The sequence below is a fragment of the Stegodyphus dumicola genome, chromosome 5, assembly GCF_044657685.1.
Source record: "Stegodyphus dumicola isolate Sdum_Otavi_A_Nest chromosome 5, ASM4465768v1".
Taxonomy (NCBI): Eukaryota; Metazoa; Arthropoda; class Arachnida; order Araneae; family Eresidae; genus Stegodyphus; species Stegodyphus dumicola.
The window spans coordinates 84960277-84988199 of record NC_140772.1 but is presented as its reverse complement, the minus strand read 5'-3'; the positions used below and the strand labels follow the sequence as shown (position 1 = coordinate 84988199).

The 27923-nt window shown below is 32.3% G+C and overlaps 1 protein-coding gene across 1 annotated transcript; it reads right to left on the bottom strand.

Annotated features, from left to right (window-relative positions):
• Positions 1 to 70: 70 nt before the first annotated feature.
• On the bottom strand, positions 71 to 18765 carry LOC118191662 (insulinoma-associated protein 1b-like). Its single transcript, XM_035362497.2, has 2 exons — positions 17759 to 18765; positions 71 to 2599 (listed from the first exon to the last, which is right to left on the bottom strand). Exons 1-2 carry the CDS (start codon positions 18098 to 18100, stop codon positions 1244 to 1246), a joined length of 1698 nt encoding a protein of 565 aa, XP_035218388.1. The 5' UTR covers positions 18101 to 18765; the 3' UTR covers positions 71 to 1243.
• Positions 18766 to 27923: the final 9158 nt, after the last annotated feature.

Here is a 27923-nt window from a genome sequence, read left to right as displayed (position 1 = left end):
TCTACAAATACTGTTATAATTTGTATTTCTTTCCAGTAGCTTTTAGTAAATATAAAATGAGAGGCTGGTACAGTTTGAAAGTTGTCTTCGGAAAAATTATTAAACCAAAAACATTTTATTTAAATATAAATATCAAAAGTAAGATTTCCCATTAATTTCAATGAAGTGAATAGTAAATATTTTGACGCTGCTGAGCTACGCTATGCAAGGAGAAATATTTACATGAATTACAAAATGCAATCATGACTAGTAATGAATGGAAATCATAATACTAAATATGCACAGCAATATAAGTGTAACTCTACTATCAGCCCTTTAATATCTTAGCAAAAAATTATTTTATACAATTTTAATTCAAAAATGAATTAAAAAGAAAATATTATTACTAATTTATTTTAAAGTAAATAAAAGATGAAAGTCAATATAATACTTCTGAAATATTTGAAAGCATTGGGGCAGAATCCTTTTATAAGTTATGATGTATTACTGTAGCATTTTTAAATAAGAGGTGACATAATAAGTATTCAATTTTAAACAATTTAACTATTTAATTACTATTTAAATTTTAAGAGAAATTATATTTTTAATGTATGCTATATGAAATAATCACTTAGCGGTGCTGTTCACTTGCAAGTTGCATTATGTAAACGCATTATCGAAGCCTATATAATCTTATATTCAAAGCATTTTTATAACAAAATCTGTAACAAATCTGTATCTTTTTTCTGTAACAAAGATCTCTTTGATGTAATCATTATTAAAATTAATATTAATGGAACAAAAAGTCGTTAGCGAGGGTATGACTTAAAATTTATCCAATTTAAATATAATTTGATATTTCATATTCCGATTTTGATTTCATGTCAAAAGCCAAATAAAAAAATTTCTTGCCCGTGAAAAAGTTCGAGATCATGTTTAATTAAATAATTATAGTTATATAAGCTAATGTATTCATATTAATCCGTTATAATCTCTTGAGAAAATGACAGTATTATTAATTACAAGCTGTCGAAAAAAATGACACTATTAATTTTTCCTTGCTTTACATACTGCACATTCGGGTCTGATAGTAGTTAGTCACATATTAAGAATAAAAATTTATAAATATTAACAATACAGGAAATCAAAAAAGACTAGAATATTCACTTATAATTTTTTGAAAATGACTAAAGTTTATACTTCCATATCTCACTTGGTAATATCATCAGAACAGGGGAACATTGCAAATGAAGCTTCCAAAACTTTACGTGGAAAGCGGACGGACAGTAGGTACCTGTAGAAGAAGAACTTGACGGTTTTCACTGGGATGATGTTTATTGATATGTCGAGTCAGTCCCGCAGAACTGTAAAAAATACTCGGGCAATATTTGCACTGAATTCCTTTGAGTTCGTCATGTTTGAACGTATGCTGTTCCATTTCCGTTTTTGTTTGGAAAAGCAACCCGCATATCGTGCAAGTAAAGCCAGCCTTCTCCACTTTTTCATTTTCAGGCGGTGGAGTGACGTTGAGACGAGCAAGTGCCGTGCGCTTTTCCGAAATATTCTTCGAAAATACAGTTTGGATGACTTCATTTTCTAACTGGCCATTGGCATTTGTGGTAAGATGAGACAATAAATGCTTTCTGAAGTGAAAGTATTGACTAAACTTCTTGCTGCACAAATGACATTCAAAGTCTTTCTCTTCGCTGGATGTGGAGAACTTGTTGTTCGAAGATATTTCAGGGGAAGGCGTGTTTCTGACACTCTCTGTATCACTAGGGTCTGTAGTGAAACTATCACGGGTTTTGTTTCCAATACTGCTGATTCCATCATTCGATGATCCTTTAATATCACTTTTGTTTATATTCTTAGCATTGTTGGGTATCAACTTAGGTGGATTGGACGAAGCAGAATTTTTCATTCCAGCTGGAGGCCGGGGTTTGTGCCACCTTCGGTGGGACGCCAGATTCGCTGGGCAATTAAAAACCTTGTCGCATTCAGGGCAGCGATATTCTACGTGCACGATTCGTGAACAACGATGTTGTGCCAGCCCAAAGGCATCATCATAATGTTCTTTGCAGAGCTGGCAGACATAATCTCCGATTTTGTTTTCAATCTTGGCTAGTTCCGCTCTGGCTTCTTCTGTGACTACTACAACATTGAGGCTGGGATCAATATCCCCTCTCTTGACGGCCGACGGATGAGAAGCTGCAAGCATAACTTCGTCGTCGTCTATGTCTCTAATAAATGTTCCTGAAACTGGAGAACTTTTGTCCTCGTCAAAATTAAGCTTTCTTACGACTTTAGCTCTCTTGGCCGCCTTGCACTTGGCCTCCACAGTACTGTTGTCTGCTGGTCGTTTCTTGGGAGGCTGACAAGAATTGACTTTTGGAGGCGTCAGTTGCTGTTGACTGGAGGTAATCGTTGATGCAGGTGCAGAATGAGAATGCGTGACCGTTAGTTTGGATTTCAAAGGAGGAGGAGTTGATGGTGGATAACTGCCGTCGCGACGTTGTAAATAAAGGACGGAATTGCGAAGTGGATGGTAAATGTGATTTGTGATTCTTCCATTTGAGGTAGAATGATTAATTTTCTCTGTCGTCAGTGCCAGTGGAACGTCCTATAAAGAGAATAATAAACTCATAATATTTCTAGTAATATCAACATATTTGACAAAGAAAACATTCGTGTTGTATTTCTAAACTTTAGGAAAGTGTTTTAGTATAGCAGTATGTGTGTTAAACATAACTTCATAATATAATACTACGGCTAATTCAGCAACATGAGTTCAACAGTTTCAGTCGGTTAAGAAAGTAGCATTCATATACTACGTCATTATAGTCTGCTCGCAGCTGCTTGACACTGTGGGAGTTATTTACAAATGCCTTCATCCATGCAGAATGTATGGCGGATGATTTCAATGCAGTCATTATTATTTAGAGAGACAATTAGCGAAATCTGTAACAAAAGGTTAAAAACAAAGTTAACTTAGCTTAAAATTAATGTTAACTTAGCAGGATTTCTGTTAAAATAATTTATGACAAGCATTTGGCCGTAACTGAATGCACTTGGGTGTGTTTTAAATTGAAGTACACTCCCTGAAATTAAAGACGAACTATTAAATTCCAAATCCCTGCAAATAAGCTGGCTGCATAAGCTTTCTTGTGGTTCAACTCGTGCGCAGTATAAATAAAACCACAGTAGCTACGAGATAATTTTTTTCAAGAACTTTCTCCAAGAAGTCATCCCTTCTCTTAGGCAGCTGACCCTAGCATGCTTTGCTATAATAAGAGATATTCATAATAATAGTAGCAAGTGAATATTTAAACGGGAATTATTAGCGAATGAAGTTTAGGTTATGCTGTAGCGCAAAATTGCGAAGCCTTCAATCAAAATCAACGTTGCATGACATCTGTCATTTGTTTTCACACAACTTTCAATCAATTGTTTTATTTCAGTTGAATACCAGCCCATTGCAAAAGTAAGGTAAAAAAAGACAATTTTCAAGCAAAGATCGAATTGCGATTGTCCAGTCCTTGATGCATTAGAAGAAAAACAAAAAGTTGCAAAGATGTGCAATTACGTTAGCTGCGAAACAATTTCATTGCAGCAGAATACCAAGAATTTGGAAATGTGCTTCCGAAAATAATTGTCAAGGAGAATATTAAGCTAATGTTGATTCTTTGAGAAAACAAAACTATCGACATAAATTCAAATATTATGGAGAAAAATCTGAGAAACTTACACATATTCCTCTTAGCAGAAGAGGCACCATAGGAGCAGTAAACATAGCCTTTGATAATATTTCTCCCGAAATACTGGATAATAAGTTTCGGTCACCTCAATAATATGTTATGCTGGAAGCAATGAAGAAACATGGCTCCATTAATTTTGAGCTTACGCATATAGGAGCCATAAGCCAAGCTTCGCAGCCAAGAGACGTTGCTTGCAAGTTTAAACACTTTTAAAATGTAGGAAGAAAGTTATTGAGAAATCCAGAAAATTTCTGAACACTCAAAATTTAGGAGTAATAATTTAGTTTATTGTTCAATTTAATCTAGTTTTTATAATAAATATTGCGTACTATATTTATTTTCTTTTGTTATTATTATTATGAGAGAAATTAAGTTCATAAACTGCTACTATTATTAGGGAACAGTGGGAGTATCTGTTAACTGCTTAAATAGAACATTAAATAAGACATTATCCTTTTGTAAATAAACATAGTAAACTGTCCTTAAGATGACTTTCCATTACTTAAAATGCTTTTCTTCTATGTATGAGGTCACTTTAGATAGGTTTACTGCATTGATTAACTTTTTTTAACTTTAAACTTTTATTAAAAAAACACAAATTAATTGCATTGATTACCAGATTACTGCATGCTAATGCAGCGAGTTCTTAAATTTTTTTTTTCTCTACGGTTCCTAAGCCTGCTACATATTTGGGAAAACATGAATGGAAAACATGAAAATTCAACTGCACCCTTAGGGGAATTGAACTCCCGATCTTATTGCTGACACAATAAACCAAACACTGTACCATTGTAGGGTTTATATTTATTTTAATTAATATTTATTTTAAGTTTAAGCTATCTTTCCTGTCAAGCCTTTAATTTCCCCTGGAATTGCCAATGCCAGAGTATGTAAATCGTAGTAGAACGCGCAGAGTATTCAAATTTTTAGCAGAAGTAAATTGAGTTAAATAGAAGGGAAACGAGATTGTAAGTGTGCTTCTTGAATCGCGAGCGTGAAGGTTGCTAGGTAGAAATTTAAGAACCGCGCGTTTCGGCCTGTGTGTCTATTTCGGCAGTTCGTGGAACCTTTCAACTTCTTAATCAGTAAGTTTGCTGAATCGCAGCTGTATCTTAGAACGTGGTTAAGTTAGTTACGATTATAGAGCCTCGTAGATAGTGACTTCGTTATTTATTCATCCTGTCATTTATTTTTAGTTGTACTTTTCTATTTGGTTTAACCGCCGGGTCGGCGTAGTTTGTGAGCGTCAAGTGAACACAACTGTGATTTCTAAAGTGAAATAAAAAGGGATTTAAACCCTTCTTACGAGTTTGTATAATTTACAGTTCATAGCAGTCACTACTACTGTTGCTGACAAGTTGGGGCCACGCAACATCATACCATAAATGTGTGAAAAGGAAATGCGCCATTACTTCCTGTAAGAAATGGATGTCATAATTTCTTAAAAGGTATTTCTTGTTTTGTTTATTTCGTTTAATTTTATTTCCCTTCCTATAATTTACTATATTCAAAAATGTGCAGAGAAACGATTAAATAAAAAAATCAAGAAGACAGCAAGAATAGTTGAGACTGACATGCGGAGAACAAAGCGCGAGTAGTTGAGTTATAGCGTTTTTATTCTTAGCGAGCATATAAACTTACTAGACGTTAATAGACTGTATTGGGAATAATCCCTAGGAATGACAAAATCCAAAGAAAGAGTGTAAAGGACTCTTTATTAACTCTGTGTTATTCAGAAATGGCACAGACTAGTGCTTACAAAAAGCCAACACTTTTGGCTTAACTCAAAAGGTAACACGTAACTTCGAATACAATTAAGTTAGCCTAATGGCTTTTCATGGGTTACTTAACGGACAGGCAGGTTCTGACTCGTAAAATTCGGAGTAAACAAACTTAATGGCTAGAAGCGCAAATCAAAGCTAGCAAATCAAATCAAAGACAGAAAAGTGGCCTTCAGGCAAACAGAACACGCTCTCTAAAATCACCTTCTAAAAAACCTTCCCTGAAATACTCATTTCTTACTACCTTATTTGAATACACGCGCACTAGCTCATTTACATTCTGGCAAGAAAGCTTGGATTGAAAGCGAGAGTAATATGAAAAGTTGCTGCAAAATAAAATTGACTGTGGGGATTTAAAGAAATCCCGACAGAGTAATTGAGATTAATTCAGATATGGAGTTCTTACTTTTGCTGATTTCCGTCACAATGGATAATTTAAGCATAGCCGCTAAGAAGATTTAGTAATTTCGAAGAAGATAATGAGCTAAAGTTAAAGAATTTAAATTTCAATTACTTTGACAAGAATTTAAATGGAATGGCAGTTGAAACTAATTAATGTGAGGAATTCTTTGCAAATACTTGATTAGGTTCCAATATGTTGTTATAAATGTATTTAGTTGAACACTAACGCAGCTTATCTTAGAATCGTTTTGTTTACTCTACGGAAATCTTGGTCTATTAGTGGCTGGGTGGATAAGAACATTAGTTTGGTTTTTTGAATATGACAAAGTACGCTAGAGTTATATGCCGAAAGGAAAGGATGTCTTGGTGGAATTTTCGGAACAGAACTGACTCTTATTCACATTACACATGAGAAAAGTTATCAAAACACCTATGCAGCCAGCCCGTTCGCCTGGAATCGAAATCAGGTTGAACTATCGGTGTTCAGTGACTTTACTGCTTGGTTGCTGGTGGGGGAATAAGATTGCCTAACTCAGATAGTTCACCCTAAATTCAAATATCGGTGAATGGTGTTGATACATGGTTATGTTTGTGATTTTACTTAAGTGTAACGTAAACATGACCCAGTTTCCTTCAAGAAAGTCTTTCACTTTCTAAAGTGTGTCTTATCTTAATCCAGTAACCTAGCATAACCTAGTTTTATTCAAATCCTGATTTCATAATTAGAACATATGTTAATCACAGATTTCAGATCAGTTTAGTGTATAAGTAATAAATTCAGGATATTGTATCAGAATTTTAACAATCGGAAATAAATGAAAGAAGCTTAACAAAAGGAATTTCCCAGTAAGCAAATAAATAAAATTAAAAAAATTAAGCTTTAGAAGTGAACCTTGGTATATGTTTAAAGTTCTGTGTGTTCAGCTATTTGATTAAAGTAAAGAAATAAAAGTTTCTGAGCTAAAAATGAAATGTATAAATAAACTTTTTTACAGCTATTTTAACAAACGAAAATTTTTATAAGTTATTTTGAGTTGTTAAAAATGTAAAGCTTATTAATCGCTTGCTCTATTATTCTGAAACGCTCATATTCACAGTAGATTACAAACAAGTCTGGGTACTATATATGTTCATAAATTTTAATAATTTTAACACTGCGTGATTTGAAAAACCTATGAGAACTGTAAGAAAAAATATTAAAATAAGCCATTTAATACTTTCCCTCCTTTTTTTTGTGGCCCAAAGTGAATTTAACCCAAGAGGGCTATTGATCTTTAAACGCCATTTTGCACCGAATCACTAAAAGCGTTGAATAACTTTTCAAATTGTTGCTACTAAATATTATCGCTCTATATTATATTTCAAGAAATTAAATAATGAAGAACCTTCATGAATGTATGTATGTTTCTCGTATTGTGGAAAAACTACGGTACCTACGGTATTACGGTAAAACTACGGTGGAAAAACTGAGGTTCACCAAATTTTAAATAACGTAGTCCTTCAGCCTAATATGAGCACCTGGAGGACCGAATTTTGAATTTTGAATGTATTAGTCAGAAGGGCTACTAGTTTCAAAAGGGCATTTTGTGTTGAATCACTAAAAGCGGTGCGATCCTTTTCATATTGTTGCCACAAAGTATTATCTCCTTGTATTATATTTAAAAAAATTAAATAATGAAGAATCTGCATGAATGTACGCATGTTTCTTGCATTGCGATGAAACAACGATACCTAGACCCATTAAATTTTGAATAACGTAGTCCTCCACCCAAATATGGGCCCTTTGGGTATAATAATAATCGAAGAAAACGCCCCTTTGGGTATAATATAAAATCTAAAAGCTTTCAGATTTTTTTTTATTGTCTATTTCATATTTTCTGAAACTTTAATGAATGTTTTATTAACAAACTGTACGATTTCAAAGCAAGCAGTGGCGACACGGTGCGGAAAGTAAAGCTATTTTTGTCTCCAGCGCGAGAGACTGTCTATCACAAGTTTTAAAGATATGTTGCTTTTAAATATTTTCAGCCCAAAGTAGCTTAGCCCAAATGCTCTTGAAATGCGTATGTGTGTGTAAATGAAAAAAACGCCCCTTTGGGCGTAATATAAAATTGCAAAGCTTTCAGATTTTTTTAAAGCCCAAAAGAGGCTATTTGTCTCCCAATGGGATTTTGTATTGGTTCACTAGATTTTGCACTGGTTATTATTTTTAAAAGAATTAAATAATGAAAAATCTACATGTATGTATGTATGTATGTTTTTCGCATTGTGAAAAAGGATGGTACCTATAGACATCAGATTTTGAATAGCATAGGCCTCCACACGAACATATGCGCCTGGAAGCCCGAATTTAGAATTTGTTTTATTATTTTATTTTTCCTATTTTACAATTCAGATTGTCGAGTTTGTTAATGAAGAATTCCTGAATGAATTCTTCATTAACAAATTCGACAATCTGAAAGCGACCAATGACAGCACTGTTTGGAAAAAAACATTTTTATCTACAGCTCGCGAGACTGCTCCCATTTAATAAAATGTGCGATATTTCTCTATCAGTTTTAATTCACAAACTGGGCTCTATGGAAGCGATGTGTTAACTCAGCCGGAAATAAAACACTTTTTCCTATTTTCCATGCTTTTTCCTATCTTCTACACGCCAGCGTATTGTCATTCAATAAAGCCTAAAATACTTTCGAATTAAAAAAAAAGTTCTTGAATAATAAGCTAAGCGATTTACAGTTTTTAATACAGTTTTTAAGAATATTTTTTTTTTCTTTTTAATGTGATTAATTTAAATAAACATGTATTAAATTCATGAAATGTCTGATCAGAAATATTCAACATTTTTATGAAATTATACTAGCTGGACTCATCGAAATTGTTACATACAATTTCTTTTTTATGAAAATTATTTCGGACAGCTGGCCGAATGAGCGGCTAGTTTTAAAGAAATAATATAGTGAAAATAATCATATGGACGCTTCTAACACTCTATTGGGAATTTTAAAGAGGTGCTGTTTTTAAACATTTTCTAATTTTGCCGTTGAATTGAATTTTTATGTGGTATAAGCGTCAAGAATGTGATACTTAATAAATAAAGTTAACACATAAAAAGTTAATAATTAAAGGACAAAGAAAAATTTTTGTGAGCCATCTAACTAAGAAAACTGATTATTGATACGATAAACTGATAAAAGAGTGAAAAACATATAAAATCTATACCAGAGAGATAAAACCACGAAACCTTCCATGAAGTTGACCCATTGGCTGGGATTTGAGGTCTGGTCGAACTACCAGCGTTCAGGGTTTTACTGCTAGTTTGCTGGTGGCGCTGCTAGTCTGCTTGGTGGCGCTGCTAGTCTGCTGGTGGCGTATTACTCGTTTCTTTCATTTTCCAATAAACGTTAAAATATAAAAATTTGAACTCTGACAATTAATTGTTAGATGATAATAATCATAATTATAGTTGATTCTCTTTTAATGTCTGCTTTTGGATTCGAAGGCGAATAGAAATTAAGAAAAGAAAGTGTTACTTCTCGAAACGTTTTAAATTTGTTAATTGCCTTCGCTATAAATAAACTGAAAATTATTGGACTATATCTGTTCATGGGTTTAAATATTGATAAATACCAAAATAAAAAAGAAACTAAATCGTTTTAATGTTCATTATATGTTTTTGCAATATGGACTGTCTGTTTCTTAACAGACAGTCCATATTGCAAAAACATATAATGCTTGTTGACTTGCGCAGAATGCTTGTTATTTACTTTTCTCAGCATTGTTAACAAAAAAATTTTTAAAAAATTAAAAAAAAAAAAAAAATATTGCTTTTTATGTAAAAGCACTTGCTAGTTTATCGACTTATTTTTAAATAATTCCTTTACTTCAGTTTTATTTTTTTTTCTTTTTACCTATCCAAAAACACGTTTATTTTCTTTCCCGAGGAACGTATTTGGAGAAAGGAGTTTATAACATCGTTGGGTCTATTATTCAAATTTCTACTTTTTCCTAGAATGAGAAATTTTTAGCTTTCGTAAAAATCATTGTTTTTTTAAATTGAAATCTACATCTGTCCGACCAGAAAAATTCATCATATCGAAAAAAAGAATAGATTAATTTGAATTATGTAAAGATATATTTTCCTCAACACAAATGAAAAACTGCAAGAATGATTTATGTAAGCTCGTTAATAATAACGGTAGGGAAAAGTGCAAAATTTGTTTTTGGTTAAGTTGAAATTTTTCTTATTATTCGGAAATTACTTTTACTGTTTTTAAACCGACGTAAATATTTAGTTACAACCTCTTACAAAATATCAGTTTTAATACGCGGCTTCAGATTTTAAGATATATTTTTTCATTAAATTGCTAGTACCTTAGGAATGCCTAACTAAATGTTTACGTTTTACCCTAAATTCTCATCTAACAAGTATAAGAAATAAAAGTACTACCGTTATCAAACATGAGTAAACCGATAAAAAGCACTTAAGTAATTTATGCTGTCTTGTCTTTATAATTTTGCGTGTTTGACAAACATAATAAGATGCAAACAACGAGAAGATGATGGGCAAAAATCATAAAGTAAATATATGAATATTTATTTGAGTTTCAGTAATAAGTGGCATAAACACGGAAATGTATCTTTTCTCTCAGATATAATTTGGCACTTAGCAGATATGCCCAGTTTTCTTTCCCAATGACTAAAAACAACTTCATTGATTAAAATTTTTGATTGTCTTGAAAGGAAACTTTTGTAAGTAATTCATTTCTTATAAAAAGAAAAGGAAATTCATCTGTATAAGTTTGAAAAGGAAATAAGTAAAGTAAATGTTAAATAAGGTATTTATCCCACCTTCTTAGCATGCCTTCGTAGTGTAGTGGTCTGCACGCTGGACGCGTATTCCAGAGGTCCGTGGTTCTATTCCCGGAGAGGGCGTTGCTCATTTTTCATCTTTCCTGCTTCGAAGTAGCCTAATGCCTCGACAATGGCGCCCGAACTGAAAGGGTCGTGGATGATGATTCTCAACACCCGGGATTTGGCGATTGGGTCCCCTAAAAACCCCAGTCGCCCTTTAAAAGGGGAAGTATATAAGGAATTTTTCCTGCCTTCTTAGCAGGCCTTCGTAGTGTAGTGGTCTGCACTCTGGGAGTGTATTCCAGATGTCCGTGGTTCGATTACCGCGAACCGGCTGGCTGCATGGGTGTTTTCGTGGTTTTCGCCATGTGTAACATGTATACGAGCCAGTTTGCCTTGGGAGGTCCTCCACGAAGGCATCCCACCCTTAGGAAGATAGCCCTAGTGTGCTTTGCCATAATTAAATACACCACCACCATCGATTCCCGGCGAGAGAGTTGCTCATTTTTTAAGTCTCCTGCTTCCAAAAAAAAAAAAAAAGAAAGCCTAATGACTCTACAAAATAAAGTAAATTTTAATCGCTCGCACTAAAACTGAAACTGGGATTAAACAAAATTTTCTCTTCCTAATTTAATGCACAGCTTCGATACACTAAATATTATTCTGTAAACTGTTTTAAAGTGCAAGTGATTATTAACATTTATTTTTAAAATTTATACTTTAAATACGTCTTCTTTGGCAAAATTTTTATATGAATTTCGTTTAATTTATTAATATTTTGGCGCAGAATAGTAACTGTTAAATAATTATGCATTACATAATTGATTGAAGAACAACATTCTTGAATGAATGAAGTAGAAAAGATTCACATAGTAAAATGTTATTCGAATAATTATTAATTAATTTCCTCCCTGAAAGAAATAACAGCGTTTATTTCAGTGAGACATTTTGATGAAACTTATTTTTATACCGAAACGTTCATTTTCTCGCAGTTATCACTCGTCATTTTGAGTCCCAAATAATATTCTATGCAAATAATGTCATTAAATCCAGCATCCATTATTCTCAAAATTATCGTTATATGGCATTAATTATTTATAAACCCACTTTCTCGGCGTACATGAGTCGTTTGGAAAAAAATTGAAAACAAAGGGCGTATTTAATTCAGAAGTCAAACAACAAAAATCAGCGTTAATTTACAAAATTTTCACAGGACTAGTTTCGATGGTTTTACCGAACCATCATCTTCAGCTGCAAAACCGCAAATCAACAAGATAGGAAATAATGTTTAGATAAGATAAGAAAGCCTGGACAAGAATAAGCAAGTAGCGCCATCTGTTGGCAAAACCAGAACTAAAACATAATTTCTCTAAAAGCCGAAGGCAAATTTGGATTGGAATTAGGATCGTTAACTAGAACAGAAAGATTTTTATGAATGTGAAATGCCTCTAGAAAATCCAGTTCTCCAATGGAAGATGTTTTTTGAATAATTTTGGCAGCAGAAAAATTGAAAGTGTGATTTTCGGACCAACAATGTTGAGCAACAGAAGACTTCTGTGTTTCCTTTTTTCTAACATATGCCTCATGTTCTTTGACGCGAAATTTTAAGGCTCTCTTAGTTTGGCCAATGTAAATTAAACCACACTGGCAAGGAATCCTATAAATACCCCAGGAATTCATATCCGGAATGGGGTCCTTGAGTATAGAAGTTGGAATTTTATTGATGGGAGAGTAAACAACCCGAAAGTTAAATTTCTGCAAAATATGTGCAACTTTATAGCTAATTGATGGAAAGAAGGGAATGACAACAGAATTTTTATAATCTCCTAAAATAAGAGTGTGGCTTTTAGTGTGTTGAGATGAGAATTTTTTAACTGCTTGATTAATAATGTTGGGTGAAAAGCCCCTGTCAATAGCTATTGCTTTTAAATAATTTAGTTCTTCATCAAGGGCTAGTTTGGAGGAGCAAACTTGAAGAGCACGGAAAACATAGGCCAAACTAAGAGAGCCTTAAAATTTCGCGTCAAAGAACATGAGGCATATGTTAGAAAAAAGGAAACACAGAAGTCTTCTGTTGCTCAACATTGTTGGTCCGAAAATCACACTTTCAATTTTTCTGCTGCCAAAATTATTCAAAAAACATCTTCCATTGGAGAACTGGATTTTCTAGAGGCATTTCACATTCATAAAAATCTTTCTGTTCTAGTTAACGATCCTAATTCCAATCCAAATTTGCCTTCGGCTTTTAGAGAAATTATGTTTTAGTTCTGGTTTCGCCAACAGATGGCGCCACTTGCTTATTCTTGTCCAGGCTTTCTTATCTTATCTAAACATTATTTCCTATCTTGTTCATTTGTGGTTTTGCAGCTGAAGATGATGGTTCGGTAAAACCATCGAAACTAGTCCTGTGAAAATTTTGTAAATTAACGCTGATTTTTGTTGTTTGACTTCTGAATTAGTATTTATTCGGCGTGTTATTGTGTCTTAAAGGGCGTATTTATTTACGTTACTTCTGCCTTGTGACAACATAAGTAAAACAGTAGTGCTTAGCCCACAAACTTCAGTTTCACATCCGCGTTATCGACATCATTTCTAAACATTATCTGGTTGCGAGATGCATTTAAGTCTATTTCTATTAATTGTCTTTAATTTGCATTGACTAAACACTTGAATATATTTGCATTAACTAACTCCTAAATACTTGGTGACATAATTATTAGTCATAGGCTATTTTAGGGACTAGTTTAAAGTTTAAACAAAGAGTATGAATGAAGAAAATAAAATAGAACAAAAGGTGGAACCTATCTTATCTGTGACTTACAAAGCTTTACAAACATATTTTTTTCCTTAGGTACAAATATGATGAGGACCATGGAAACGTTTTTATCTCGAGAAATTTACATTTTTGATTGAGACAAAAGTAAAGGAAAGTATAAGACTTTTTCTTTTAAAAATTAAATTTTTTTTTTAAAAGATTAAATTTAATGCAATATATTTGCTTTGAAAATAATAAATGTTATTTATTTACAGCATGTTACCTTTTTTACAAGCTCTAATATTTCTTTGTCTTAATCGCCTTCTAGCATTTATCGTACTTTTTCCTCCATTCCATTGAAAAACGATAAATCGAGTTTCCATTGTATTTTAAAAACATTTAAGAACCTTCATTTAATATTATAAGCATTTTTATTCATTATTACGCGTGCTTCCTTTCAACATAGTACTTTTCCTCCTTAAATCAAGCATAAATGCTATTCTTTATCATTACTTTAAGAAACCGAAAATAAACAACAGTGTCGAACAATAAATGGATAAAAACTGTAACTTTCATTTGAATTAGAAATCACTGTACATTGTAGTGTTGTTACAATAAACTTCAGTACTCGCACATTAATGGTACCATGGTTTGAAACTGACATACATATTAATATAATAAAATATCATTATACAAAATTCTTAAAACCTATGCCTGAACCCGGACTCTAGCTGAAACCTTTCGAACTACTACTACAGAGTATTCTACGAACTCACTTAAGGATATTTTACTTTAATTTTGTTCTTTTTATTACTATTATTTTATCTCAAGCAAGAGCAATTTTAATCTTTAGAAAAGAAATAAATTATTCCTCTCTTAGATATAAATAAAGTTTTAAAAAACTTTAAAATATCCTCATGTAAATTTTTCGTCTCCTTAATTTTGAATTTATTAAAAAAAACTCTTTTTTAGATCAGTTTGGTGTGTGTATGTGGTGTGTATTTAACTATAGCAAAGCACACTAGGGTTATCTGCCTAAGGGGAGGGATGCCTTCGTGGAGGACTTTCGAAGGGAAACTGGCTCGTATACACGTTACACATGGGTAAAACCACGAAAAAACCCATGCAGCCAGCCCATTCGCGGGATTCGAACCTCGGACAGAACTACCAGTGTTCAGCGGCTTTACCGCTCGGCCGCTGGTGGGCACTTTAGATCAGTTTGTGAAATCAATTATTGCAAAATATTTAAACTTCAACATTTAAACCATTCAACTTTTTAATCTATCCAATCTTTTCCGCATCTAGGAATGTATATAAAAGGAGAAATTAAAAATTTTGAAGAATCAATTTCAAAGGAACAAATAATTCAAGTCAAAATTGAAAACTTCGTAAAATATGAATTCCCCCCCCCCCTTTTTTTGTGGGGGGAGGCGCTTCAATTTTCAATATAACAACATTCGGCATTTTCATTAGCTTCAATTCTAAAATGTCACAAGGTATTAGAAATTATTTTCTGTAATCATTATTCATCAATCTGTTTAAAATGTCAGAACATTTTTGAATATTTTAACTAGGTAGACAGAAAAACGGGTTCAAAAACTTTCAGATTTAATATCCATACTCGGAACAACATAGCAACTGTTTTTTTTTTTTTTTCTTTTAACTGTCCTTTGTGTAAGAAAAGGTATCTTTAGTCTCTACGAGTTTTAATAAATAACCATTTTATTTGCCTTCTTAATAATTCTTAATTCATAATGTAGTGAAACTTTTCTATGCAAATGAAAATTTGTTCAGAATTTTGCTTATGACAAAAAGTGTACATGCTTAATACTTTTCTATAATTCTAGGTTACTTATCAAATAAAACAGAACCATATAATTCATTATATTCAAAAGATATAGCATATAATAATACAGCCTGACTGATTTTCTAGGGTTCTATCAGGTTGATTTGCTCAGTTTTCCTTCCTTACTTCCTCTATTGAATGTAATATATTTTAAATACAATAACCATCTATTACATTATAATGCTGTAAACATGTGAGACACATGCTTGTAATTATTGAACAGAAGTTGCGCCCGCTGACCTCTTCGATTGCGTTGTTGTGTTTTATTATTCTACGAGTTATGCCAAAAAGAAGCAATTGTAGCAACCACCGATGATTTTTCTACATTTGCTTACAGCCCTCCAGTTTTTTTACTAATCATTAACTTTTAATTGTAAAAAATTAAAAACCATTTCCTTCTTCGTCTAAAGACGATTAAATAAAATAATAAAAATTTAGCAATCTAATACTTATTCTTCACTTTTTTGTTTGAAATTTTAATAAATTTATGATTAAAATGAAAAAGTTTACAAGGTAGTAAGGGTGTTCTATTTTTATGTTATGTAAATCAATGAAAGAAGTACATTTGAGATTATAGGAATAAATTAATTAGAATAAGTTCTAAGAACAGTTGTTCTCAATTTTTTCCCTCCGTGTGCACTTTTCAGCATTCCTAAGCTATCATTCCCTTTATTCCAAAACTCGAAAATACAAATACATTTCTTTAAGTTTAGATTATTTTTAATGTGTTTTATAAATTAAAAGAGAAAAAGTATATAAAATGTTTATAAATACCAAAACTTGAATGTAAGTAGATTTGTATATTCATAAACTAAAACTAAATACTTAACACGTAAACAAAATGTGGACCGCATTCTCTCTCTGAAACTATGAAATTCCCTTTGGTTTATAGCCCCTATTAATAAATTAGAAATATCATTTTTCTTCCCATCGAAGGGCAGTTTTAAAGAAGACAGTCAAAGAAAACCGCTGAGAGCGAAATAGATGATTGCAAATGAAAAGAGCTGAAATCTCCTGCCGAACAAAACATGTAAAATGTGCTGCCAATCTAATGATATCAAAACTATTCATACATCTGAAATAGTTTAATAGTGCGTAACATTTCCTATTCTGTATTTTATATTCTTTAACGTATGATTTCAGAATTCCGAAGAAAATATATTCAAAATAAAATTGGTAACAGGTATGATTATTTGCCAGTCAGCAAATATAAGATTTAAATGAAACCACTGTCGCTCGCATTAGGTTTGTTCAATAGTTGTCAGAAATAATTTTAAAGATTAAAAGTTTCCGATCTGAATTTTGAAATCAAGCTGTGAAGAAAACTATCAATTTCCATAAGCCTCCGGAATTAAACGAGCTGCAAAACAAGTTTATTTAATTTTTTCTATCCTTAGAATATTTCAGAAATGGAGATTATGTCAGGATTATTGTAATAATAAATTCTATGTTTATACACAGAAAACATCAAATAATTAATTGTATGGATAAAATTGAAGAACTATATTTTTTGAAACAATACCTTTCCTTCTTAATCTATATTTCGTTTTAATCGAAAGAGGTCGTATATACAGAATTCAATTAATATATCATGTCCATAAGCGTAAACAATGTTAGAAATATTTGCGGAAAAGGCCATGTTACCAAGAATAAGATTTCATTTCTCTACATAGAAAATAAAATAAATTTCTTTTTCATGTCCTTTTGGTAATCATGCCTCTTACTGCGCACCTGTTCTCCAGGAAAAGTAATTGTATAAGAAAAATTAAAATGTGTAAATATCGTAAAAATGTTGAATTACATAGAAGACGTTTTAAAACTGCAAATGCGTAGTTAAAATTAGATAGATTAAGCCAAAAATTTAGTGCCTCTGGATAGAAAATTCGATATAAAGGAGAAAAGCAAATAAATAAATTAATTAAATTATCAAAGTAATGTTAATTATCAACGCCAAACTGAGAACATATACCCTGAATATATTCTGCATATTAATATCAAAATCAGATGAAGTTTCTAATTAAACTCTAAATGAGACTCGCTAACAGAAATTAAAATTAAATGGTAGTTATCACCTGCTTCAAAATTAAAGTATCTAAAACACATAAAACCGCTAAGAGCTTTAAAATTATTGAAGAAATGGCTAATGGTATGTCATCAAAACGCAATGAAAGTGATGATAAGTTACAAGAGAAGCTTTCCCGAACAATCTGGAGGGCAAATGATACTATACAGAATATGAAAAGAATGAAAAAGTATACAGAATAAACAGAAAACCAATTAAAAAATGAATAACATATTGAAGATAAATCTTCATTCATGTGTTCTTTTAATGCGCTTCTAAGTTTAACTAGTTGCTTTAAATTGAAATAGACAAAAATTTCCGTACCTGACAAAGATCGTTGGAATACCCAACTAAGGGAGGTGAAGGTGAATCTGCGTCAGAACCTGCAGTTGATGATTTCTGTGGGACAGTTGCTCTCAAAGGCGGTGGTCCAGGGTGGCAGAAAAAAGGATGCCTTAAGACATCCGAAGGATCAAGAAATTCGTGGTCTGAACTCGTATCACTTCTATCTTCGTCGGAGTATCTCCTCACTCTCGAATGGGCAGATGAAGGTTGAGGAAGGGATGATGGTGATGCTGAGCAGGGTTGAGAAGCAGGAATTGTAGATGATGATGACAATGGTGGTGATGTCTTACTGTAACGCTTGACTAGAAAACCTCGAGGCATAATTTTTGGTCTTGAGACCACGCGTCGGAGTTGTGTCGGTCCTATCTAACCGTGCTTGTACCTTGTTTCTCTGAAATACAGAAGGTCTAATTTTATGCACCACAGGCTGTTGTTTTTGCCAAACGGCTCCATTGACTTTTCCTTTTTTTTTTTTTTTTCTGAGAAAAACTTCACAAGTTCACTTCTTTGTCTTTACATGTATCTCATTAGATGCAATGAATGCATTCGGTATAGATAGTTTCTTTCTTTAGTAACGTAATATGTCAGAATAATTCTGAATCTAATAAAGCAAGCTTATAAAATATTGCGTCAAAAATTCTTTTTGTAGAAAATATGCAGTTTTCTTCCTCACTAAAATAAATTTTCTCAAGAAATCTTTCAGAAATTGAACCTGTAATCTACAATATGAAAATCGTTGCTTAAACGAATGAAAAATTCTGATACTTGAGTTCAATTTTGTCCGTATCTGTTCTTTTTGATATTTTAGAACCTATTCAAAAAGAAAAATTGCAACGAGACTAGATTAACTTATTCACAGGACTAGAGAAAAAGACTAGAAAAAAGTATGGCAGGACGTCCCTGGGATAAAATCACATCATGCTGTTTTAGTCACACGTGATGGTTCAAGCAGAGATGAAAATCATTACGCATCTCTTCCTCCCTTCCGCCGCACGCGACTGATGATCAGAGTCTGAGGTGTGCAGAGTTTTATTTCTGATTCCCGCTCTCTCTACTCTGCTGAAGGGTTGCCTTACAAAAGTGATGGCGAGATAAAAAAAAGTCGCCAAGTACCGGTTTTCCTAGACGGTCCTGAAATTGTTTGGCGGTAGCTACCTACTTTTGAACCAGTAAAATTATTTACACATTCTAATAGATTAGATTTTTTGAAATGCATTTTTCACTACTAAGTATAAAATTAATCTGTTTAAAAATCTCGAATGATGCAAATTTTTAATGAAATTATTGTATGTTATTTAACATAAAACGCTCAGCTGAAATTGATATTAAAATTTTATGAAATTTCACAGATTAGTTGAAATACAGACTATTAAACATTTAGTTATATCCATGTATACTGGTTTCAAACTGGTGTCCGCAGGCAACGTGCGGTTACCGAAGCAATATGTATTTGTTATGTATGTAAATATGCTATTAATTAAGTATGTAAATATAGGTTCAAAAGTGTGCAGATTTATAAAATTATTGAAACAATAGCTAAAGCAATAAACTTTATTTGCGAACGAGCTCTGAATCACCGAGTTCGTTGCAATGCTTGAAGAAATTGAAATTGAGTACAGATAAATTATTTATCATAACAAAAGTAATGCAATTAAGTCAAGGATCTGCATTAAAACAGTTTTTTGATTTAATAAATTAAATCAAAGTTTCCATGGGTAAATAAATAAATAAAATAACTAAATAAATAAAATCATTGACGAGCTATACTTCCGAGAAAAAGATAGAGTCCAAGAGCAAATTGGCAACCTGCGATTCTCAACGCAAGCATAAAAAGAAATCGCAAATACTCTGGTGTGGCGTTAAAATTTGAATATTTTCAGCAAAATTTTTCAAAAGTTTTAGATTGTATAATTATGGTTCTTTAGCCACTTTTTATTGATATAAAGCGCGCTCATAGCTATGCAGTATTTACACGCATGTTTATACACTCTGTACAGCATTCTGTATAGATTTTATTTGTAAAAGATTATTTTATATTTATAGTGAACATGATCTATAAATTTTATCTATGAAAGAACATATATATTTATTGAGGTCATTTTACATTTTTGGAGGACATCCTCTATAAAACGCTTACATGACCAAATAACTCTTGAATGATTGATAAAAAATTTATTTAATTTTATAATCTTTTACATGGTTATAGTGTGGATCCATTTTAAGAAATATCTAATAAGACAGGTTTTCGGACAGCAATAAATTTGTCCGTATTATGCATTGTCAATGAAAATAAAATACACTTAATTAAGCATAAAGTATTCCATTCTTATGTAATTAAAGTTATCTTTGACATTTGATTAAAACTTTTAGAACTGTGATGTTATGGATAGGCTACAGTTTTAAATTTTGAATACAAATTTTTTGAATATATCATTCGTGCCAGAAGACTATAAACATAGAAATATAAGTTTTAAATTCCCATTTGTAGAATCAATATTTTGAAAACCTTTTATACAGTGCAATTCATTGTTATATGATTTCCAACTCAATGTTTCCACTGCAAAGGAAACAATTTTAAGTCGTTTAATTTTGATAAAAATTTAAATGAGAATTTTGCATAATGCAGAGTTTATATACTCACTATCTCTCTCTTATAAGCATCTATATCAATCAATATATCTATATCTATCTATATATATATATATTAAAGAAATATTGATTACATTATCTCTTAATATAAATTTAGTAGAATGTATCGAAATGAGGGGAACTCTTAAGTATGAAGTTAAATTCCCACTTACTTTTGCAGCTATTGCGCAAGTATCAGAAAAACTTGTTTTCGAATTCAATGAATTTTAGATCATTCAGTATCCATATATATAGAGAGAGAGAGGGAGAACGACATGTATAAACATATATGTATGATATAGATAGATATAGATATAGGTATGTAATGATTTATCTGTATATAACGCAATATTAAAGGATAGCTTAAACTACTGCATATATGGAATGATGGACTTGCAGACAGACAAATCGAATTTAACACGTAATTTATTCCTGGAGATTCTTGACACACATTTTCAAACCTCTGAATTTAAGACATCTATTCTTAATTTTCCCAACACTGTGGATGCTATAAGCGCCGCACAATTTTATATACTAGTATTACATCTTTAAACAATAGATCTGTAATGTTCCATTATGTTAATCTATCCATTTATTACGATTTAGTCACTTCTCCTTTCTCCCTACCAAAATACAAATCAGGTTTGAGAGTATTTAAGGTGATGTTTTCGGATTGTAAGGCAAAGCATATTTCTGCCTATCGAGCTCACATTACTAGGTTTCTACTACCTCAGATAAGGCTGTATTATTCGGCTTTGAGGTATTGCTTCCGTCATTTAAATTGCTGTGTCGGTGAGATGTTTAAATCAACTTCGCGTTGAACCAATTGCGTAGCCTTTGGATACTAAGTTTCTAAGTTCTGATTTAGTAAAAAGGTTTGTTTTAAATGTTTCCCGTGACTTTGTCGTTACGTTCAGTTACATCAATGATTCGCCCCAATTATTTTAGGATTTTAATATCAGCTTAAGCTACCAAAGAATACCAAAGTCTATAGATGAAACAAGCAAAGCAACGAGACCGATGTTCTTTAAGGAAGAGAAGGGAGTAAAGTACTGCGTATTCAGTAGCTGGGGGGAGAGAGGTATTTATAAGCTCGGCTCCTCTGTTTCAGATTTGAAGAATGATTAGACAAGAGTTCTACAGCATCGCGTATCATTGCAGATGAAGTAATGAAGTAAGAACCGAGGTACAGATTCTTTGAAGGAGAACGAAACCGAAAATAAAAGCAGGAATTAAAAAAAACTATTGCCAAATTAAGTTAATAATTTTGTTTCATAATTTATATCTTACACAAACACACAGAGAGAGAGAGAGAGAATGAGAGAGAAAAGAGAGACAGTTATATAAATAGATAGATAGGAAGTGAAGCAGAGTAGGGAATTCCATAGCAGACGCAGACTTGATATGATGTCTACTAGCTCGTTGCCTTTTTTCCTACACTTCCAGGAATCCTACAACAAAGAATCGAAAGCCAATGAAATTTCTCAAACATCTAGAGGGAAACACGGATAAATAAATAAATACATATAAATACAAATACAACACTTTTCTTAATTGTAAGTTAATTACAATCAAGAAAAGTACTTTTCCTTGAGTGTAGTTAATTTATTTAGATGAAGTTTTATGTCAAATGATAATTATTTTATTACTTTCTAAAGGCAGTGCGTTTTGAATACTAGGAAGCATAGACAAAATAACATAGGCTTAAATATTCATTTCAACGAAAAAGAAAACATATATTTAAATATTCATTTCAGTGTCGTTACAATCCAGACCAATTATTTATATATATATTATGTATGTAAATAATTGGTTTGGAATATATATATTATGTATGTGTGTGTGTGTGATGAATAAGAACTTTGCAATGTTGATGGCGGAGAAAGTAGATCCATAATGAAGAGGAAACTTGGCAGCCAAGTAATATTAAATATTCAACTTTATTTCAATTCATATTTGAAGTCACAATGTTTTGGCACTCTAATCGTGCCTATTCAAGAGCATTTACATTTTATGATACTGTTGCGATAGAAAGGGAACAGAGCGAAATATCGTCTTTATAGGAAGAGAGTAGAAGCTTTTAAGTGCGCAATTATCCGATATGGAGGCGGCTCACCAAGAGAAGGTTTTGGTTTAGGTTGCTTTGGTTTAGGTCAGTGTGAATGGTTTTACACTATTTGCAGCAGCAGTGGGAGCGCTTTTAATGGATTTTTCCTTTTTATAGCTATAGCTGAGTTATAATATAATTATATACGTATAATGAATCCGTAAAATTTTTTTATTAATTTTATTCTCTCCTGTCCGAAAAATAGTGAGAAAGATCACACCTCTGAATGTTAATTATTCCAAAAGTGATGAATGTCGTATGATTCGCATATAACATTATTGACACAAAACCTTACCTATAGCAAAAATGAAAATGAAATTTTTTGTGTCATGATAGTTATGCCAAACGTATAAAGTTAATATATAAGTCATCATGTTGAAACGACACCAAGTCTCTCTGTCGAGAGACAAAACTGTAATTTTAACATTTTAAATGTATTTCAATAACACAGTACCTTTCCTTTTTTGTCTCTGCAATTGCGAGAAAAAATGCTGATTTTTTGCTCCAAATTCTTAAAGTGGCCAGCAGTTTTTACCTGAATTTCATACTATCTTTTGTCATGTGCTGCTGCGAGTTGATTACCTTATTTACTCAAAAATAATAAAAAATCTTTATTTAAAAAATATAATAAATTTCTTTATTTTGTAGGATAAATTTTAAAAACTAAAAATGTAGATGTATATTTATTTCGTGTTGCAGGAATTCAGAGAAAGAGAATCTTAGTTTCCCATTCAAACACAGTTTAGAATTTCCTTGAAATGACAGTTGCGTTAGATTTGTCTGCAGCATATTGTTAATGTTCCATCATTACTTGTTTGTTTTCAGACATAGCACTGGTTAGTATACTGGATGAAGACATAAACTGAAATCGTTCAGCTAGACGTGGCTATTATAATTCGTGGTAACTATGCAGTTTACATATACTGTAATTATATCTTGGTTTATTCAGTATTTAGATAGTTTAATTATTCTATATATTTACAATAATTAAATTCCTTTCTCTCATTATGCAAATTTTATTTATTTAAATACTCGTTTATAAAAAGTCTTACCAACTTTTAGAACTATAATATAGCATAAGAAAGGGGATCTTATTTTCGAATAAATAAAGTAAATAATTTTATTAGCAAAAGAAGCTATATCCAAAAATAATAATAATAAATAAATAAATGAGTAAGAGATGTTTTAAATTCAAACGAGTAGAAATTTCTAGCTGCTGTACCGTTGCACACATAGATAATGATAATGTGATTAACAAGTGAAAAGATACATGCAACCTTCTTTAGTCATAAAAACTTCACTTCATTTACTTATTCGTTACAAACTATCACTTGTAATTTATCCTAAGATACCTAAAAGATTTTTGTTCGATATTCGAGATCGTTTTCCCAAGCGATAGAACGCCAAATATGGCGAAAGGTACGCCAGGTAAAGCGAAACTCTCATTCTGTTGGTGAATTAAGCGAACTGACTCCTCCTCTTTTCTCCAGGGATATGCGTCGTAGCAAAACGTGCAAGCATTTGCCGTCGAATTTCTGCGGATTAATTTCATTGGTTAATAGTTCTAACAACAATGGCTGACGAAATTTTAGCGAAATACCTGTTGCTTATATTATGAGGAACGACGGGATAACAAATAAAGTGCTCAAAATTCTCCCCAAGGGATATATTGTCCTAATTACCAACATAATTAATGCCTGCATAAGGCTTAACTATTTTCCGCAGCAGTGGAAAATGGCACATATCATTACTTTTGTTAAACCTGGCAAAGATCCAAAAAATGTTAACTCTTATCGCCCAATTAGCCTGCTTCCAAGTCTTAGCAAAGTTTTTGAGCGAGTTCTACAGAAACGGCTGACGAGACACTTGGAAGATAGAGGGATAATTCAAAATGAACAGTTTGGTTTTCGCCCACAGCATAGCACAGTACATCAACTTCTCAATGTTACTGAATTTATTGCCGATTCCTTTTCCAAAAAAAAAAAAAAAAATACTATTGCAAGCTGTTTCCTAGATTTAGAAAAGGCATTTGACAAGGTGTGGCATGAGGGACTCCTCTTTAAGCTACACCTTGCTCATCTGCCTATAAATTTTATCAAACTAATGCAAAGTTATCTAAAAAATCGCAATTTTCATGTCAAAATCAATAACACTTTATCCTCAAGAAAAAGAATCAAAAGCGGCGTCGCCCAGGGAAGTGTTTTGGGGCCAATTCTCTTTAATATCTTTACTAATGATATGCCAATCCCACTAAATTCAAAACTTGTGAAATATGCAGATGACACCGCTATTTTTACAAAATCTTTAAAACCACAGTTTGCCGTAGACAAATTAGAAGAAGCAGTTAACATCATCGCACATTACCTCAAATCTTGAAAACTTAAAGTCAATCCGGCTAAATGTCAAATTCTGCTCTTTAGAAGGTATAGAAAATTTACTCCAGTAAACGTAAATATAAAGATAGAAGATCAGCCACTCCCCGTCGTCAATAGTACTAAATACCTGGGTGTCATTTTCGATTCACAACTCCTCTTCAAGGAACAGACTGCATATGCCTTACGGAAAGCTACAGTCGCAAAAATGGCTCTGTACCCTCTCATCAAAAGAGACTCAAAATTAAACATTCAATTAAAGAAAAGAGTTTACATGATGCTGATTAGACCGACACTACTTTACGCAATTCCCATATGGGCTACAGTGTTCAAAACGTACAGACACAAGTTACAAGTCTTTCAAAACAAGATTCTAAGAGAAATAGTTAATTCTCCTTGGTTCGTTAGAAATTTGCAAATACACAAAGAATTAAAAATCAGACCAATTGCTGACCAAATTATTTCAACCTGCCACAACTTTTATAGTAAAATTGAACAGTCTCAATATGATCATATTAAGGAACTAATCAATTATGATCCAACACTTGAAAATGCTGCTAAGCGTCCTAGGAGCATTTTTCATAATCCAAGGTGGTGAAACTTGTAAATAGCTGTACATACTGTAAATATTTCCCCACTAGAGACTTTTGTGTTTTTTCAACTTATTTAGGACTTAAAAAAGCTCAGTGGATTACTACTTTATATCATTATTTTCAAGAATTTTATATTTTATTAGTGTTCCTATAAAAAGACTTTGTTAGGGACACACAAACTGACTTAATTATGTGTGTTTCACCATCCCGCCTTCTAAACTGTGACTTATGCTGAAATATTGTGTCTTTTAAAATTACAAGTGTTTCTTAAAAAGTGTGTTTATTCCAGGACTTTGTACAGGGTGAACTGTTTGTGAATACTGTTAATTTATATGACTTTAACATTTCTCGTACGAGAACTCTTGAAATTCACCAGAAATATGTTACTGTTGACTTATTCCTCATTTGAGCCGCTCCCACCAGTATAATTACGATCCATTTCATTCTGAACCTGTTTCAAAAGCATACTTAATTTAAATTACTTAATGTTTATTTTTTCAAATGCTTTATTAAGCATACTTTTCAGCTAGTTATATCTTTCGTCACAGCTCGAACAGCTCCCAGATGCTTTTTCATTCTACATACCTTTGTATTTGCTTCAGCTTCGCCTAGTAGGCGCGGCGTTACACGCCCATTTTTGCAATCATATATACCAACGCCTAAAGGCATTTTTTCAAAAGCGGTGGTTAAAGCAGCAGAGGCTGCTAATTGCCTCCTAACCATTCAAAAGACAAGACAAGATTATGAGGAAGACCATCGAGGAATTGTCTTCCTCGTAATGGATCAAAAACTCAGCATTTGCTGTCCTCTTTCATGAACAGTGACGTATGCAGTAGTCAACAAAATTAGTTTTTATGGTTTTGCTAAAAAATTTTAATACCCGAAATAAATTTCAGTGAGGCACTTACTAAATACTTCTGCTCATCACGTTCACATTTACCTTTATATATTATACTTTAATGTTACTTCTTTTCAAATTTTATATCAGACATAAGTGTTTCACTTGATCCACTCTTTATACGGCTATGTCTTGTATTTTATGTCTATTTGACTAATGATAGAACAACAGTTTTTTTTAAGCATCTTAGCTTAAGTCAGAGTCGTCTGTTAACGCTGATAGTGATACTGTTAAAATTTATGCTCCTCTGCAATTTATTTTATTTGTAACACCATCTTCTCCGGAACGTCAGGGAGTTGAGTTTCGAGAGAGGTAACCCCCCCCCGGATTCCAAAAAATCATGGGAAGCCATTTAGACTATTCTCATCTTCGTATGACTTTAATCGACCGAGGTATATTAATTAAAAAATCTGAAAACGCCTATTTTCTCTGAACTTCTGCGTCGGAACACGTACGAGGTAGAATTTTAAAATTGTCATCCGTCTTTTCTAAACAGAGGTAAAGTTTTTTTTTATGGAATTTTTTACGGCCGTTTTATTCCTTCTTCATTTTTCTCTGTTTTTCGATACTGAATTTTTTATGAAATTTTCTTACAAAAAGCTGAAGTTAATCAAGCCAGCATAAAGCTGACACCATGAAATTTTTGCAAGCCTAGGATAAACTGAAGAGAGTCTTTCAGGTGTACATGGAAATTAAAAATTTTACTTTGGCAGGAGTTTGCTCATCTGGCGGGCTTGCCCGCTAGTAATTATTTAAATTGGTTTGTACTGTAGCAACAGGAAATGATTTCATGATTTAATGCTTCATGTATGAATTCTGAGAGAATTTCTTATCATTTAAACTAAAACTACTTAGTAACTGAAAGAAAAATAGCTTTCAGACAAGTCTGCATGATGCAGCTTGTCTGACTAAAATCAGCAGGCTTCCTTCAGAAGATTAAATTCAATCCTGGTGTCATTAGCTCTTTCTTTTATCTACCGAATTATAACAGCCCAATTAATGTTAATTTATTAATTTTCATATTTTTCATTGAGATCGTTAACTGAATATTAGCTATTTACACAGCGGCTTGATTTTTCTGATTATTTCCAAATACAGTATTTCCTTCGTGCTTTTGTTTTGCGAGGATTAATTTATGAATGCTTTATGCTATTTGTGTGCAATAAAACCTCGATCTATCTTTTCGTGAAATCCATTTTCTGAAATGATTCATTAACCACTTTTGGTCTTGATTTAATTCTATATGTGTAAAATTATTTTTTCTCTCATCTGTCTTTAATCGAGTTATAAGTTTACTCCATTATAAGGTTTTAAATTATATTTCCGGCAGGGCGTTTTCCTCGTGAGTTGTTTGAGAAAAATATTTGACACAAAATAATTACTTATTATTTACATTGCCTGTACTTTTTTTTGGAATGTTAATGTGGCAATACAGTAAAGTAATGTAACTTCGTGCTCTATCCTCTGCTCTGCATCTGCAATATTTACGTCTTTTAAAATACTATTTTTGTCAAAAATTAGTTGTAATAGGTTTATTTCTTAGTTT

What these genes read in the sequence shown, in the direction of transcription:
- LOC118191662 (XM_035362497.2), bottom strand. Translation starts at nt 18,100, where the DNA reads ATGCCTCGAGGTTTTCTAGTCAAGCGTTACAGTAAGACATCACCACCA. An exon ending in ATTCCAACGATCTTTGTCAG is followed by an intron (nt 2,600 to 17,758) that starts GTACGGAAATTT and finishes TTCTCTTTATAG; the next exon opens with GACGTTCCACTGGCACTGAC.